General features: G+C 41.1%; 1 protein-coding gene across 2 annotated transcripts in view; it reads left to right on the top strand.

The window, feature by feature from the left end:
- The window catches only part of BRINP3 (BMP/retinoic acid inducible neural specific 3), a 1,196,593-nt gene that overhangs the window by 145,024 nt on the left and 1,036,102 nt on the right, over positions 1 to 15,467 (top strand). For both annotated transcript variants that reach the window (XM_069641339.1, XM_069641340.1), the window contains exon 2: positions 2,062 to 2,347. In XM_069641339.1, the coding sequence (XP_069497440.1) occupies positions 2,112 to 2,347 (236 nt within the window). In that variant the 5' untranslated portion in view covers positions 2,062 to 2,111. The remainder of the gene's footprint in view (positions 1 to 2,061; positions 2,348 to 15,467) is intronic.

Genomic DNA, 15,467 nt, shown 5'->3' with positions numbered 1-15,467 from the left:
ATCCCTAGCCCCTGTATGTTTTGTACTGAGAGATTATGTTTTTATTGAATAAATCGTGAGCGCCAAGACTGTTTATGCTTGAATGCTGTTCCTGCTTTATTTGGATGTTAATAAAGCTAGGTTTTGCCTTTCATTCTGTCTATTTCTGTTATTGAATCCGGTTTGATCAAGGTCCTCAACCTATGTGTAATTGGGGACTTTCCCGGTCATCTTAACATAATTTATTGCTTGTTCTTTTGTGATCTAAAGAGCATTTCTCCTTCATGTATTTAAATAAATAAATACATACATAAATACATCTCTCTTTGAACCATGTGAAACGTTTTATTCATCACAAGATTCACAAGGACATGTCTGTGAATTACTGAACCTCATATCTGGCTTTTAACAGCACGTTGTGAATGGTCCATCTTCATCCTGGTAAAGATCTTTAAGTTCTTAGCACCAGAAATATATATGTAATGTATTATTCTAACTGTTTTGAACCCAGCATTCGCTTTGCAGAGGATACAAATACATGGGCCAATTCACAAAGTAAGGTCCATGAGAACACTTGGGGGGGATATGCCCTCTGTGTGGGATTTGCTCAGTTTACAGAAAAATCATGGAAAAAGCAGTAATTTGAAAATATATAAATTACTGGGGATTTAGATAAGATACAGTATTAGGTAAGCACAGTCATACAACCTATGTCCGTGCAAATTCCAGACTCATCTGTCAGGCCCCAAGAACACATGTTACAGATATTTAAACTGGTTCTGTCTCCCTGGCCTGCCTTAAAGGACCCTCTTAACTACTTTCACTAGGGGAAGGTTCTTCAGCCAATCTCATCATGGGTGAGATCTGCCAGTAGACCACCTGCATTTTACTAGCCACAAGATGCCCTTGCTTGTTATTTAGCGTGGGGGTGGGAGGGGCAATGCAGACAAATTCAGACTTGGATGGGGTAAGTTTGAGGTAGGCAGTCGGTGATGGCTAGGGAATCACGGAGACACCTGATGTCCTGTGGGCTTTTTACTCTAGCAGTAGGTCAATGATTGTGCTAGTTCAAACATATATGTATTCCTTTAATGCAGTTGTGCACCCGAGCAAACTTTCTGCTAGTGCTTATACAATACCCTATTAGCACTTTGGCAAACTTTTGACTGGTGCAAAAATGCATTGCAACAATATGCTTCTGCACTAAGGAAATCTTTTCCCAAGTGCTAATACCATGCAAAATTGTACTAGGACTGGTGCAACGTTTCTGTAATCAGGGCCCTCGTCTCTGCTGTCACATATGTTTGCACGTGTTTGTTCTTTTGTGTCTTCATGTAATGACAAGTCTACAACACTGTAGACCGGATTTACAAATCAATTTTTAATGGGATAGTGCCATTGTAAAATGTCTCTGTAAATCAGGCCCAATTGAACTGCTTCATGTTATTTTCTTTTCTTTATTTACTTATTTATTTTACAATTTATATAGTGCACCCAACCTGCGGGCATCTGGGTGCTGTACTTACTCATACATCATTAAAAGAGTTGCATATTTACATATTTACAGAAAGTGGTCATGCAAAGGTTTTAAATGTTGTTTGTTTCTTTGTAATGGGCGTTGATGTATTTTGCCTTAGCCAGTCTGATAGCACAGCGAGTAGAGTGCTCGCTTTTGACATCTGTGTAGAGCCTGCTGATGCAGGTTTGAATCCCGGCAGAGTCAAACTCAGCCTTTCATCTTTCCAAGGTCCATAAATGAGCATCACACACAGTGGGTAATAATACGCAGCGCTCAGATACCTGAGGGTTTGCAGCGCTATATAAATGGCAATTTATTATTATTATTATTATTTGGTTTCATGTTTGAACTTTAGAAACATTTTAAATAAAATTAGAACAAATATATAAAATTGGGCATCCATCTCACTCCCCTATATATTTGTAGTCAAAGGTAGTCTGCTTATTCCCTATAGTAGATGGGGTTATTTATTCCATATGCAAGCAAAAGAAGATCCAATGTTTGTTTTCCTTGCAAAGTAAGTTCAATGTATGCTTATCCATGTCCATGTCTGTTTGTTCTAGGTGATGGGAAAAAGCTAAGAGAATGAAGGCTCTTAATTCCCAGTGGAAGCATGATATGGCGGTGCAGTGCGGTTGCTGAATTGCTCTCTCTGATGGCTCTATGGGAGTGGATAGCTCTGAGTCTTCATTGCTGGGTTTTAGCAATTGCTGCGGTCTCGGACCAGCATGCCACCAACCCTTTCGACTGGCTGCTCTCTGACAAGGGACCTTTCCACCGCTCACAGGAATACACGGATTTCGTGGACAGAAGCCGGCAGGGATTCAGCACAAGATACAAGATTTACAGGTAGGCCTAGAATCAAGGATTAGAAAGCAGGCAATGACCTTCATACCGGAACGCCTGCTGCTTCTCTTTAACTTCCGGTGTCTGGTTACCGCAGAGGTTCTTCTCTGCTGCGGCGTGGTTGCAATAGGAACAGTATGCCCCCCGCCCCTCCATCCCTCCCTACAGCTGTTTCTTATTGTTGTGCCCATCAACCTTTCGAGACAAGAGCTAGCACTCAAAAATATTGTTGACCGAATTGGCACATGTGTACATGATATTACATTATTTTTTCCGCTGAGAGGTGTCGGATAGGGCCCGATTCATGGAATTTTTTTGCACGGTGCTAAACAGTCGTTTCGTATCAATTCATGGTCATCCCAATCATGGCCTGTAAGGGCCTGATTCTTGTAATTTTTAGCGTTGTGCAAAGTAACTTTGCACTGCCAACAAACATCCTGATTCACAGAGTGGACAACGTGTATGTTTGCAGTGCAAAATGACTTTGCACTGACATTGTACTGATGCAAAGTCACTGCTCTGTGAATCAGAGTATTTTTTGGCAGTGCAGAGTGACTTTGCGCCGCACTAAACATCCCATCAATCTGGCCCTTATTGGCTAAATAACTCTGTTTCCAGCCTGTCACTTTTGTCTATGCCAACATCTTCATTTTTGTGAAGTAGCTGCTTGCCCTGCGAATAACAGCAGCTGTGACAATGAGCTGTCTTTGAATTCCAGGCACCCCAGTGAGATTGAAACATGCTTTTCTGTGGAGATAAGCAGGTATCTGGGATACCCATGATCGGGTTGACAATACATTGATTTGAAGCAACTTTTTGAAGCCATGAATGATGATACCGCTTTACAATCAAACACATATAGACGTTCCTTAGCGAGTATTATACCACGGAAGCTATTTGTTAGAGGACGTAATAACGTGATGCCTCTGGGGTCTTAAAAGGAACAGACGTTCCTACCTCTCTACTTTTAGAAGGAATCAAGAGACAAGTTACATTCTGATGCAGACCCAGGGACTTAACAGTGCAGATGTGCTGGTCATGTTGTGAGAAACTCGCAGAAGTGACATTTTCACCAGCAGAGAAATCCAGACTAGGGCATAATTCATGGAACGTTTAGCGCAGTGCAAAGTGACTTTGCACTGCAAAAGTACTCTTTGCACTGCGATAAATGGGCTTCATTAAAAAGGCATTAAGTAGCGCAGACTTACTGCTTTTTGTGAATTAGATCCATTTTGCGCCTTGCAAAGAGTACTTTAGCAGTGCAAAGTCACCGCTCTGTGAATTAGGCCCAGTACAACGTGTTTGTTGGCAGTGCAAAGTCACTTTGCACCACACTAAGCGTTTCATGAATTGGTCCCTAGATCCCCTAAAAGGTGTTCCCTGCCTGTAACCATTGGTGTCCCCTCTCTCCACCTCCTTCCAAGTGCACACTTATTCATCTATACTTTTCTTCGAACCCTAATTATGGATCCCACACTTTGACTGCGAAATGTGACCTTGAGTAATGGCGGCGTAATGGTGAGCAAGTAGTCCCAAAGTGGTACAAGACACCAGAAAAGAATATGGACCTGGGAAATATTGTTCTGTGTTTCTAGTTAAACTGGTTATCCATCCGATTATCTAATTACTGGTGGCATGTTATTGTGGAACATGTCAAAGCCTGATATGGATCATTGTAAAATCAAACATTGGCAGAGCCACTGTTTGTGGCTGTCATGCGTCAGGGGCATCCTCAATTTACACCATTGCAATAGAAAACAAGATCAGTAAAACTCCTATCCTAAAACAGGCAACTCTACAAAGAAACACAATCAAAGCAGCAATGCCACTAGTAGATGGTGAACAGAACTCGTCCTACTATGTCTATTGCTAATGTAGTAGTATGCACATTCTAAGTTGTATGTGCTTCCTCTTGCCTCCATCCTCTCATGCACCTTAGCGACCTCTACATACTTGTAGAAAACACACTGCAGCTCCTTCATCTGTCTCCCCAGAGTGTACACTGCCCCCTCACAAATGGTATCCTCCACACAGAGGGCTTGATTCACAAAAACATCAAATGGACCATCGCTTCGGCAAAATGATTTGACACTGCTTTCAAAAAGATCAACCTATCTTCGAATCTGCTGAACTGACTATTCCCGGCTTACACAAGTTCTCTTCGTTGGCCGCTGGTGGGTCTTGCGGTTATATTCCATAGTTCACAGTTTTCAGTTTACAGTTCAACGAACAGTATAACAAACAGCTCTTACCTTGTAAAAATCGCAAATACGATTACACACAAGTATTTTTTTTTTAAAAGGCTTTTTCAATGTGATGTTCCCATTGAGGAACACTTTTTGAATCAGGCCCATAGAATTCTGTGATTTCTCCACTGATCCCAATGGTTGGGACGATTTCTATATTTGTGGGAAGAAAATAACTCAAATCACAACTTAAGGCACAACAGCTGTGATGTTAGCATTTAAAAATAGAGCAAAACAAAAAAGTCTGTTAACACAGGGATATTGGGACTGTTTTTGTTAAAATATCAACAGATGCAACTGAGGCACATACCTAATGTTTACCTTTAGATACATCACAATGCCAGAATGATACAAAAAGAGACAATAATATCACAGCACTATGGCAGATGGCTGTTCACAAATTCGCCATCTAGCACTATGCACAGCAATAGATTCTGGCTGCCTAGGTGTTGCTAAAGCGGCACCTATGAACCAGCACCAAGCTAGGGCCTTGACACCTCATTTCATAAAGTCAATATTTAGGTCAATGAAATGATTACTGGATGCAGTAATGCCCCCCAAGCCCCAGCGAGGGGCTTATTACTATTAGTACCCCGGCACATTGGACCCGGGCACTAAAAGCAACTTTCTTCAGCTGCGTGATGCTGAAGCGTTTCGCAACTGAAAAAAGAAAAAAAAGAAAAAGGCCCCCATGGAAGGGGAAAGGAAGTCCGTTCTCCCTTTACATGGCAGACATTTAAAGGAGTTTAAAAAAGTGAACAAATAAGATGGCCGCCATGGAACGGCAAAGGGACTACTTGTAGGACTACACTACATGTAGTCCCTTTCCATGGCGGCCAGCTGCAGAATTAACCCAAGGCAGCGGTTGTGAACAGAGCCTTGTCGGGCAGGTAAGGACCCAGCGAGGGCCAATCAAATCATTTGTAACAATCTGATTGTCCCTCTCCGGTGCTAATTAACAATTGCTTCCTCATTTGCAACCAATTTGTAATACTTGCCAAACTCCAAGTACCTGAGCCACACATTAGGTTCTCAGAGGGCAGCTTTGAAATAACTAAAACCTGGTCCATTTTGACTGAATATTCTGTTGTAAAATCCCCCTTTAGGGAGAGGGACGATAGTGGCAACTGAGACAATTAAGGATATGTTTTCAGCGAGTTATTTGTTGAGGCCATTGTGTGGAATAATGTCACGAGGAGCATGTCACTTCCGTTCAAGCTTAACATCTAGACATGTTCACGTTCAAGCTTAGCAGCTAGGCCTTTACACCAAGTGACGTTTAAGGGTGTAAGCACACACTTTAAAAAGAGCACCTACTCTGCTTAAGGTGGCTCAGATACGGCAACCATTTAAGAGAACGAAGGGTAAACATCTGGTTCCTTGAAGTGAAACTTGGATGTGTTTATTTTTTAAAGACTCAACCCTACACAATCAAAGTACATCAAAGAGAATAACGATTATTTACGCCACTCTGTGTTTACTTTTGGATTTTCCACATTCGACCACTCATTTTGGTTTTCAGTTTTAAAAAGCTTGTTTTGTCAATGATGTTGTTATTTTGACTAAAACGTGCATGGCTTTGTATTGCGCATTATGTATCAGGGATATACTTTGCCCGCCCCCCCCCCCCAAAAAAAACAAAAACGTCTAGGCGGATATACATTTTTGACTCGTTTGTTTTCAAACAACGATGCCACTGTTGAGCAGTGATTCATTTAACAGAAAGGAAACATGCATATATTGGCCATCCATTGTTGTCCACCAGAGGGCACTGCGTTTCAGCTTATATACATCCTCTAGGACGCCGAGCAAATACATGCAAACAGCAAACATGTGAAATGTCGTTCAGGCCTGGATCCTGGTGGGAACGCGGCTCTCTGAGGACGAGATGACTTAGAATCTGCACACCTAGCCGCATTAAGTCAAGAAGGCAGGGAGCGACAGGCCTATTGGTCTTTAGAGGTGAATGGAAACGAAGTCGAAAATAGCGATGATCTGATATTTTGAGTAATCAACTATAGTTAGCGAATGCTTGCATGCCGTACAGGAGATAATACAGTTTGGGTCTGCATTAAACAAAAACAATTACCGAATGAATTCGTCAAACAAACAGCATGTGCATTATGGGTACGGACATACGATTCACCTGCCCGTGTGCCACGTGACGAGTTTGCTGATGCCATCTTCTGCGTCGAAGCAGGCCGCAAATATATCATTATTATCCGTGTCGCTCCTGGAGCCCACATACATTTGGGAAAAACGCTGATGTAAATGGTCCCCCGAAGATCGGTCCCAGAACCTCTTACACGAGACCGCATGACTGTTGAAGAAATGTGAACTGTGATTTTTGGGAGGCTTCGTCTGCTGTGTACTATTTGCACCGCAGGTTTTTGTCAATCAACAAAATATTCAGGGCCTCATTAACAAAGCGATTGAAACACGCTTTAAAAATCAGACTCGCTCTGTTCCCTCTTTGCCTCAGCTCTCTCCCTTCTTTCTTTAAACCAGTGTATTGTATTCTCAATCACTCCTTAATTTTATTTTTCTCTAAGCCTGTCGGTTTTTCAAATGCAAAATCTAACATCCAAAATCTAATTTACTTTTAGACCCCTGAGAAAAAAATGAGAGCATGTTTGCTGCTGCATTATCAAGAGTGACGGGGGGAAGCTGGATTTCAAAGGCAGTGTTGCAGGGGACTGGTGTGGCCCCACACATGTGGACCGAATGCAGAGCATTCTTTGTAAGAGTTGGCAGTTGGTTCACTTCTTTGGGAACATCCAGAAGACATAACAAAGTTTTGGGGGCCCATCGGTTTATTTTCATGTATTTATTTATAGGGCGCCAAAGCCCGCAGGCATCAGGGCGCACAAACACAGGAAACAGCCAACAAGAAAAAGATGGGACAGGTGACCAACGATAGCAAGAAAGTCAGAAGCGGGGTGGGTTGTATTGAGAGAGGCAAATGGCTGTAGAGAGCGATAGTTGAAAAGGACAGTTTTCAATCTCCGGTGAAAGAGATTGTATTCCGTTAGCAGCCTGAGCTCCAGAGGCAAGGCATTCCAGATTTTCCCAGCCTAGCGGATTAGCATCAGCCTAGTAGCATGATGTTCAGTAATCACACAAAGCTGCGTATATGGCAAAGCAAGACTGGGCATCCACCAGCTAGGGGGGAAATGTGGGTTTCAGAATCTAGTGGCTGGCTGCTCTTTATCCATACTTCCTTTTTGAAAGTAGGCACAGAAAATCTTTTCGGGACTCCAGGCAACATTATTAAAAAGGATGTTGTGCTGGTGGAACTTAAAATCTATTTGATATACTGAGAATCGAGGTGGGGACTTGTTCAAGCAGTCTAATAGAAGCCATACTTTTATCTCCAATCCAGGTAAATGGACGGAGTACCTGGTTGGGAGTGTATCAGGCAGGGCCTGGTCCCTAATAACGTCTTTTCAGATTTGGAGCCAAGGTGTTGTCCAGTGGGGTTTCGCCATTATAAAATGCTTCTGTGAATTGGGCCCTTAATCTCTCGCCGTTCGTCCGTGTCCATGTCTACCTGGATCTTCCCCACTTTAACTCAGAGCTTTACCTTCCCATATGGATGCAGTACGTGAATATTAGGCGGGGACTCTTTTGCCAGGCCTAGTGATATTAGCACACTGACGTCTGCCTTGCTCCACCAATTGTCAGTCCCGGAGATGGTTATTTCCTTAGCACTACACAGATATCTTTGGATTGCCTTGAGGTTTAGACATTCTTATGCAACTAGGATATCCACTCTTTAATGGCCATTTTTAAATGTCTATATTGTATGTGATGTGTTTTATTTCGGTCAACTGTATCTACTGAAGGTTTTTTTTTTATTCTGGCTTTGTATTATTGTATGCTTTATACACTTTTAGGGCTTGTGCCGAAACATTTAATGACGATGGTGATGATTTCACCTACGAACAACTAAGGTGGACCCTGAGGGATGGTCAAGATTCAGCAATGTGTCACTTTTTTTCTAAGTCAACCAAACTGCTGCTATTTGAAATTGATTTCAGTAATCAACCTGATTTCAGTTGTCAGCCATTTTGCCTAAAAAGTACCACAAACTTGTATTCAATAGTATACCTCGCCATTGTGATAGAAACAAATTAATATATAGTGTTGCCATAAACGCTTGCACTCTCCACCAGAATCCAGTTTCTGTGAAAGAATCATAACTCACAAGGGATGTTGACATGAATGAGCAGAGACATTTCGACCTGCATTGTGTGCACTATAAAGGGGCAGCATCATTATATATGGAGCAACACTATAGTAAATAGCGTAAGGCACAGCAAGATACACTCACTTTCGAAGGTTCACATATGTTGTCTAGTTGGTACCCGGGAGCACCAGTTTCCTGGTTCCACTCATTTAGACAGCAGAGTAGACTGCATCTTGTCGTGCTCCAGCTGCAGTTTTAGAAGCAATATACAATGCTTTATGCATCGTTTTTTAAAAAAGTTTAATCTTTGACTCTAAACAGTAAGAGAGTTTACGTATTATGTTCTCATAAATTTTCTAAATTCACCATATCTTTGATGATGATTGGTTATCTTCGTTAAATTTGTATTGTGAAACGCCACCTAACATCATAAATTAACCAGGTGCTATACATAGTAATGATTAAAAGGAACAGTTCTGTAATTTGTTGTATTTGTTTAATTGTTATGTGATGCATTAAGCCTGACCAGGGATTGTGGGTCCTCTTGTCTTTTGAATGCATACCTCAAATCTAGAGTGTTTGATTTGCGATGGCATTCACTATTTCGCATTGTTTAGAAAGTTATCTAGCTACAATGACCTCAATATTTATTGCATATCCCAGAAAGCTAACACATCTTGAGAAAGAATAGTAACAGTATGTATGTACCAGCCTGACCAGCCATGAACAAATCCAGTGCAGAGTGGATTAGCAAGTGTTCATATTTTAACAACATATGTTGTATTAATTCATAATGTATATGGGTACCAAGGCAAACCCTGACAAGAAGATCTATTAATTGGCATGTATGGATTTATTTGTTATTTATTTAATTGGGTTTTTATAACACGCCTAATACCTTACCTGAGTTTGGTTTCAAAGTGCGGATCCGGGATTTAAACCACTGTTGCTCTGCATGATCTTGCTTTCAAGAACAACCCGTTGCCCCTGTGTTATACTCTATCCACACCGAGGACTGGGAATTTCCATATCTAAGTGCCTTACTATAGTTCAAGAGCAGCAGTAGCCGATAGTCTGAGACAGTGTAGTCTGGAAACAATGGAGCCCACGTAGGAGATAGTGCTGACAACACAAGATTAAGACATTGCTGGGAACACATTCAAATAATATCGTATTTACATATATTAGAAGAATAAACACAATGACGTAGGGGAAACACATGTGATATTATGGGCAATATGTCTAATGACTTTAGGTGAATTTTAGGGTAGTTCTGATGCCTGACATAATTTGAGTATGCTTATTATCAGACAAAAGGAAATTCTACTGTTGGGACAAAGTGTGGTTAAAGGGTTGAAGAAACACAAGTGAGAGATAGCACAGAAAGGCAGCAAATTTAGAAGTTTTAAGCTATTACATTGGCAAGATAGTGGGTCAGTCTAAGGATATATTTGAAGACTAAAAGGAGTAATTACAAAGAGTATTGGCACATAGACAGTGACAGCTTTCCTATATGGAAACATGTGGGAATTGTGAGAGGTTAGAAAGGTTAGAAAGGTTTCCAATTGCAAAGCCAAGTACCTTTTCAAGTGAGGTAAAAGACTAAAGATCTGGTCCAATGATAAGGACATAGGTGACAGTCCTGGCATAGTAGATGATTGAAGAGAGGGTCTCTGGAATGCCCCTCCTGACCCCTATACACATGACAGCCCGAAGAGCCAGAGATGCAAGATGCCAGTCACTGTTTGGACAGCCCCCAGGAAGGCCAGTGACAAATAGGTATGCAAACAGATATTCTCTCAGCCAGTCAAACTGTATTCAGACAACGTCATAATGCATACAGGTGCCCCAACATTGATCAAGAATCCAGACACCTCAATGAACCTGATTGACTAATGACAAATATCTGACTGTGCTGACATCATTAGAGACACCATGGCATAGCAACATTAGCCATAAAGCAAACTTGCATCCCTGCATGAAGTTACACGGACACACATGTGCCCACATGAAGAACATACTTACACAGTTCTGGAGATAGAGGACAGAGACATATACATACTGTCGAAAACCTTTATTATTTTTGTCTCACTAGCCAAACGCAGAAACGCAGAATCACAGAAACACAGAAACATAATGCAACAAGAGATGCAGAGCACACTTGCAGACACTTATTGCAACTAACCATCTGGAACTACAGGATCACAAAAGAGACCTGGAACAGTCACAATATTTCTAACCTTAAAGAATAGTGCAATATAGACGTATAGAAATCATAGTATAGCACAACTATAGTAGAATTACATGAAGCCACAGGCCCCAGAATGAGAAACGAAGCAAAGCAGAATTAGGCAGCACAAAGCACCAGGCCAGGGTTTGCAGCCAATATCAGAGATAAGCAGAAAATTCCTAAGCCTCAGAGAAAAGGAGCCACCTGCACATAACAGAATACATCCTCACTAATTGCAGACCAGAAAGCTCAATTTTACGGTCTTTGTGTGGAAGGAATGGAGTTTCCCAATGCTGATGATCTCGATCCTCGAGGTCCTAGATTTAGAACTAATTAAGTGTTTTACTTTCACAAAGCTGTCACAATATACTCCTAAATAAATGGTGGGGCATGGAGTGGGAGCTCAGGAGGGATTGAATAGGAGAAGGTTGAAGGGTGGAATACTAGAAGGTGGGAAATAGATGACTTCTCTTTCAGAAGAACGTGTCATCTTGCAGCAGAGCGCCATCCATTGATGAATGGGGGTCATGCAACCAGTCATGCCAGAGGTAAGTTCCAAGATAAGGGAAGGGAAGAGGAAAATATACTTGGGTGTTCTCTGAAAATCGATGATACTAAAATCCAAAGTGGGATGACCTTGCCAAGGGAGCATGTGTACAGTGCGAAAAATAATGATGCATTGTTCACATAGTGATCTTGCCAAAGCACTGTTTATATAACATATTTACATACAATTATCACTCAACTGAAGTTCTTACTCATTTATTGACCTCGAAAGGATGAAAGTCTGAGTTGGCCTTTCAAACCTGCACAAACTCAGATTGCAGCAGAGCGCACAACCCACTGAGCTATTTTAAGCCAGGACCACGGACAGACACTTGGTGCACCCAACTACAAGAGAAATTGTAGATGATTCCAGTCACCTTGCTATTTGACCAATATTGTATTGACACACATTTCTTCGGCAGAGCTTTCTATAAAGGCATAAGCGTATGCAAACGATAGGATTCTGCACAAAACAAGGATACCAAAATCTCTCTTTGTGAGAATGCAAAGACAAATATAGTATGCCTTTCTTTCTTAGATGAAACCCAACATTTCTCAATCATGGGTTATTCTTGTAAAAATGTCCATTTACGCTTTTGTTGGGTGTGTGGATCAGAGGACTAATGATGCCACTACAGAGGTCTGTGTTTTACCTCACGGTCACAAGTTTGAATCCGAGCAGTCCCACTAAGGCCTTCATCCTTCTGAAGTTGGTCAAATGAGTATTGTTGGGTAGCAAAGCAGAGCTGTTAACTGCTATAGAGTTATGATACACCTGTGGGTGTGAACATTCCATCTACAAATACATCTTTTATGTTCTATTTAATGTTAGGGTGACAAGACGCATGCATTTCAAGGCAAACGTCTGCCTTAGCAGTCTCAATATACATGATTTCAGGACACATTGGCAATTCTCAGTGGCTCCTTTCAAGAAGCACTAAGACTGGTGATTCCAATTATTGTCGGCTAAATCGTATTCATTCATTTGAATTCGATTTTGGACAAGCGCATCTTTCCTTTGTAATCTTTGCAACTTCATATAACATATAGCTAGATAGAAATATAAAATAACTGCACAATTATCAGCTCTGAAACATACTTCATGTGTTTGCCCTTCACCCTACACTCAGGCCTTTTCTGACTATCACATGTCAAAGGAAGCATCTCATGGAAGCAGATTATACATTCCCAGCCTCTGCCGTCAAGTCACACCCACGAATTTCGAGACAATCTACTTTATCCCTTTTATTCCCCCCACCATTTTCCATTGTCTGGGGATGTCCCTAGGTGGTGTGTACCACAGTACAAAGGCCAACTACACATAGACTACAGTATTTGCTCAGTACCTGTTTAGAAGAGCGAGAAGTGTTAAATTGGAAGTTTTGTTTTTTTACTTCACAAAATAATATTATTTCTGCAATATGGGCAAGTAATGAATGAAATCATGTGTTGGGACACTGTTCTTCACAAGAGGATTCTCTGAAATCAATAGTGGACGAAACGCTTCATAAAAAGGATTTCAAAGAGTTATTTTTTAGTGAATTGCACACACTTTGTTAAGAACGTTGCTTCTGGAATTTAAAACAGACTTTGATGGTGCATGTTTTAAAGAAATTATCGTTCACTTAATTAATAGTATAACTGCAAATAGTGAGATTTTATATGAAGATTCCAAAATTCAGACATGGCACAAGAGGAGGCAATTGAGCCATCACTGAACACATGCAATATGTTTCAATTACCTTATGAATGATGAGTATTTTTTATTTAAATGGCCAAAAAGTATTTAAAGGAAATTTGAGATATCTGGGTTCTGTCCACAGACTCACTTCCATGTTCGATCTGCTAACGGGCCTCCGATTGGCCCAGAGGACGGCGTGAGGTCCACAGACATCAGACACATCCGCTGATAGGATGGTGAAAAGCGTGAGGTGCATCAGATTTTTGGAAACGCCAACCAAGTTGGACTTGTGGACAGCAGCCGTTGTCTGTGAACACTGCAGTGAAAATACATAAAAACACTACATTGCACTTGTCAAACTAATGGAAGATTCGCTGGGGAGTTGAGGGGTTATAAGCATGGGGTGGGATATGGCCTTAAAAAGCCCAAAACCGAGTGTTTTTCAACTCTGACATCCACAAACAGTCCGGATGTCCGGGAAGTCCTGTGATGTTCGCGAACAGTCTGGATGTCCGCGGACATCTATGCATATTTTGGCATTACAGGGTTGTTGAAAAGCAGTTTTTTTATGGCTTATAACTTTGGAGCCACTCAATGAAACTGCAAGATATTTTGGGATTTCATTCCAGAACTGCCCATGAATGGTTCTTCAAAGTATGGTGCTGTATTGCCTAGTGGGAACACAATTAGAAGGGGTGTCCCAAAATATTGTAAAAGCTTTTAAATGTGGTACCATTTCACAAATCTGGACAGAACTTTGCAAAATGATTTTAGACCTAGATATGCAACGTTTTGTGGGATTTTGTCAAGAGGAGCTAAAACTAGAGGGAGGGTCTCAACATTTTTAGAAGGCTTATAACTTTGTTGCCGTTTGATGAACGTGGTGAAACGTTTTCAGAAAGATTATAGACCCAAACGTGAATGTATGTGAAATGTTTTAATAGATTTTGTCAACTGGGGGCTACGTTATATGACTATTTTATGTACGTATATTTTGATACTTTTCAAAAAATAAAACGTGGGTGGATTTGCAACAAACCCATGCAAGGAGCAATGGCAAGGACCTGAAAGGACCTGCAAGCATGGTTTTGCAAATGTGTCAGTGTTTTATTTTTTTTAAAGTGTCATAATGTAGGAACAAAAGAACAATTATATACCTTTGGCGACTGCGGTATAGCCTGTTGCCATGGGCAGTGGCCAGATTGTCCGCAACCGGACAATCTGCCTACTGGCCATGACCATGAGGGTCTAGCAAAGGGGTTAAAGTGGGCATAGAAATTGGCATACGTTTGAATGGGAAATACAAATTCTGCTTGTGGATACAGGTTGAAATGGTAGATGGGATTGCAGACAATATGTATGCAGAGGGTCAGCAAGAACTTCAAAGCATGTTTTTGCAAATATGCCCTGTATTTTTACTTATTTTTAAGTGTGAAAATGCAAGTACACAATACAGTGATATAACAATGGTGTCTAGGCAATGGGCTTGGCCGTCAGCAAGGAGAAATGTGTATTGTAATTTGTTAATTGGGGCATGCAGCATGGGCGAAGCGGTAGGTTTGAATGGTTAAAAAAAAATATTCTCCATGTGGTTACAGCCTGCAGTGGTGGACTAGATTAAAACAAACTTGCACGATTACCATTAGCAAGGACCTAAAAGCATGTTTTTAGAAATATAACTTGTGTTTTATTTGTCCAAAGTGTAAGAACGTAAGGAGAAAAACAAGTGATATACATTTGGTGTTTGGGTAGTGGGCCTGGCCCTCTGCAAACGCAAATGTGTACTCTGATTTGCTTATTGGGGAGTGCGGAATGGCCAAAGCCCATGCCCCATGGATTTGGAGACTGGCCATGGTCGCAAGCCATGAGCACTGGCCTTTAGTTGCAATATTAGGGTATAGTGGGCACTGAGCTAGGATGCAGGGTAGGTGCAATGAACAATAAGGGTGGTTTGGTTGAGATGGGTTGAGCCTTTTGCCATAGGCAATTGAACAATGATTTTCATCCCCAGCATGCACTGCTGATAACAACAGATATTAGTATGTGTTGCAAAAAATATGTTTACAGTTTTTTATTATATATGAAAAGAGGAATTATTAATAACTCATATACAGTGATGTAATACCATGACTGCATTTTCACTTATAAAAACCTATTAAATTGACAGAAAAAACTTTGTTAAAGGGATGATATAGTTAAGATGCATCCCATCCTTGGGACTTCTCTGCTCT

This window comes from Ambystoma mexicanum, chromosome 1q (genome assembly GCF_040938575.1).
Source record: "Ambystoma mexicanum isolate Mex_15411 chromosome 1q, UKY_AmexF1_1, whole genome shotgun sequence".
NCBI lineage: Eukaryota > Metazoa > Chordata > Amphibia > Caudata > Ambystomatidae > Ambystoma > Ambystoma mexicanum.
Note: the sequence above shows the minus strand (reverse complement) of the source record. Positions and strands in the feature narration are given on the sequence as shown.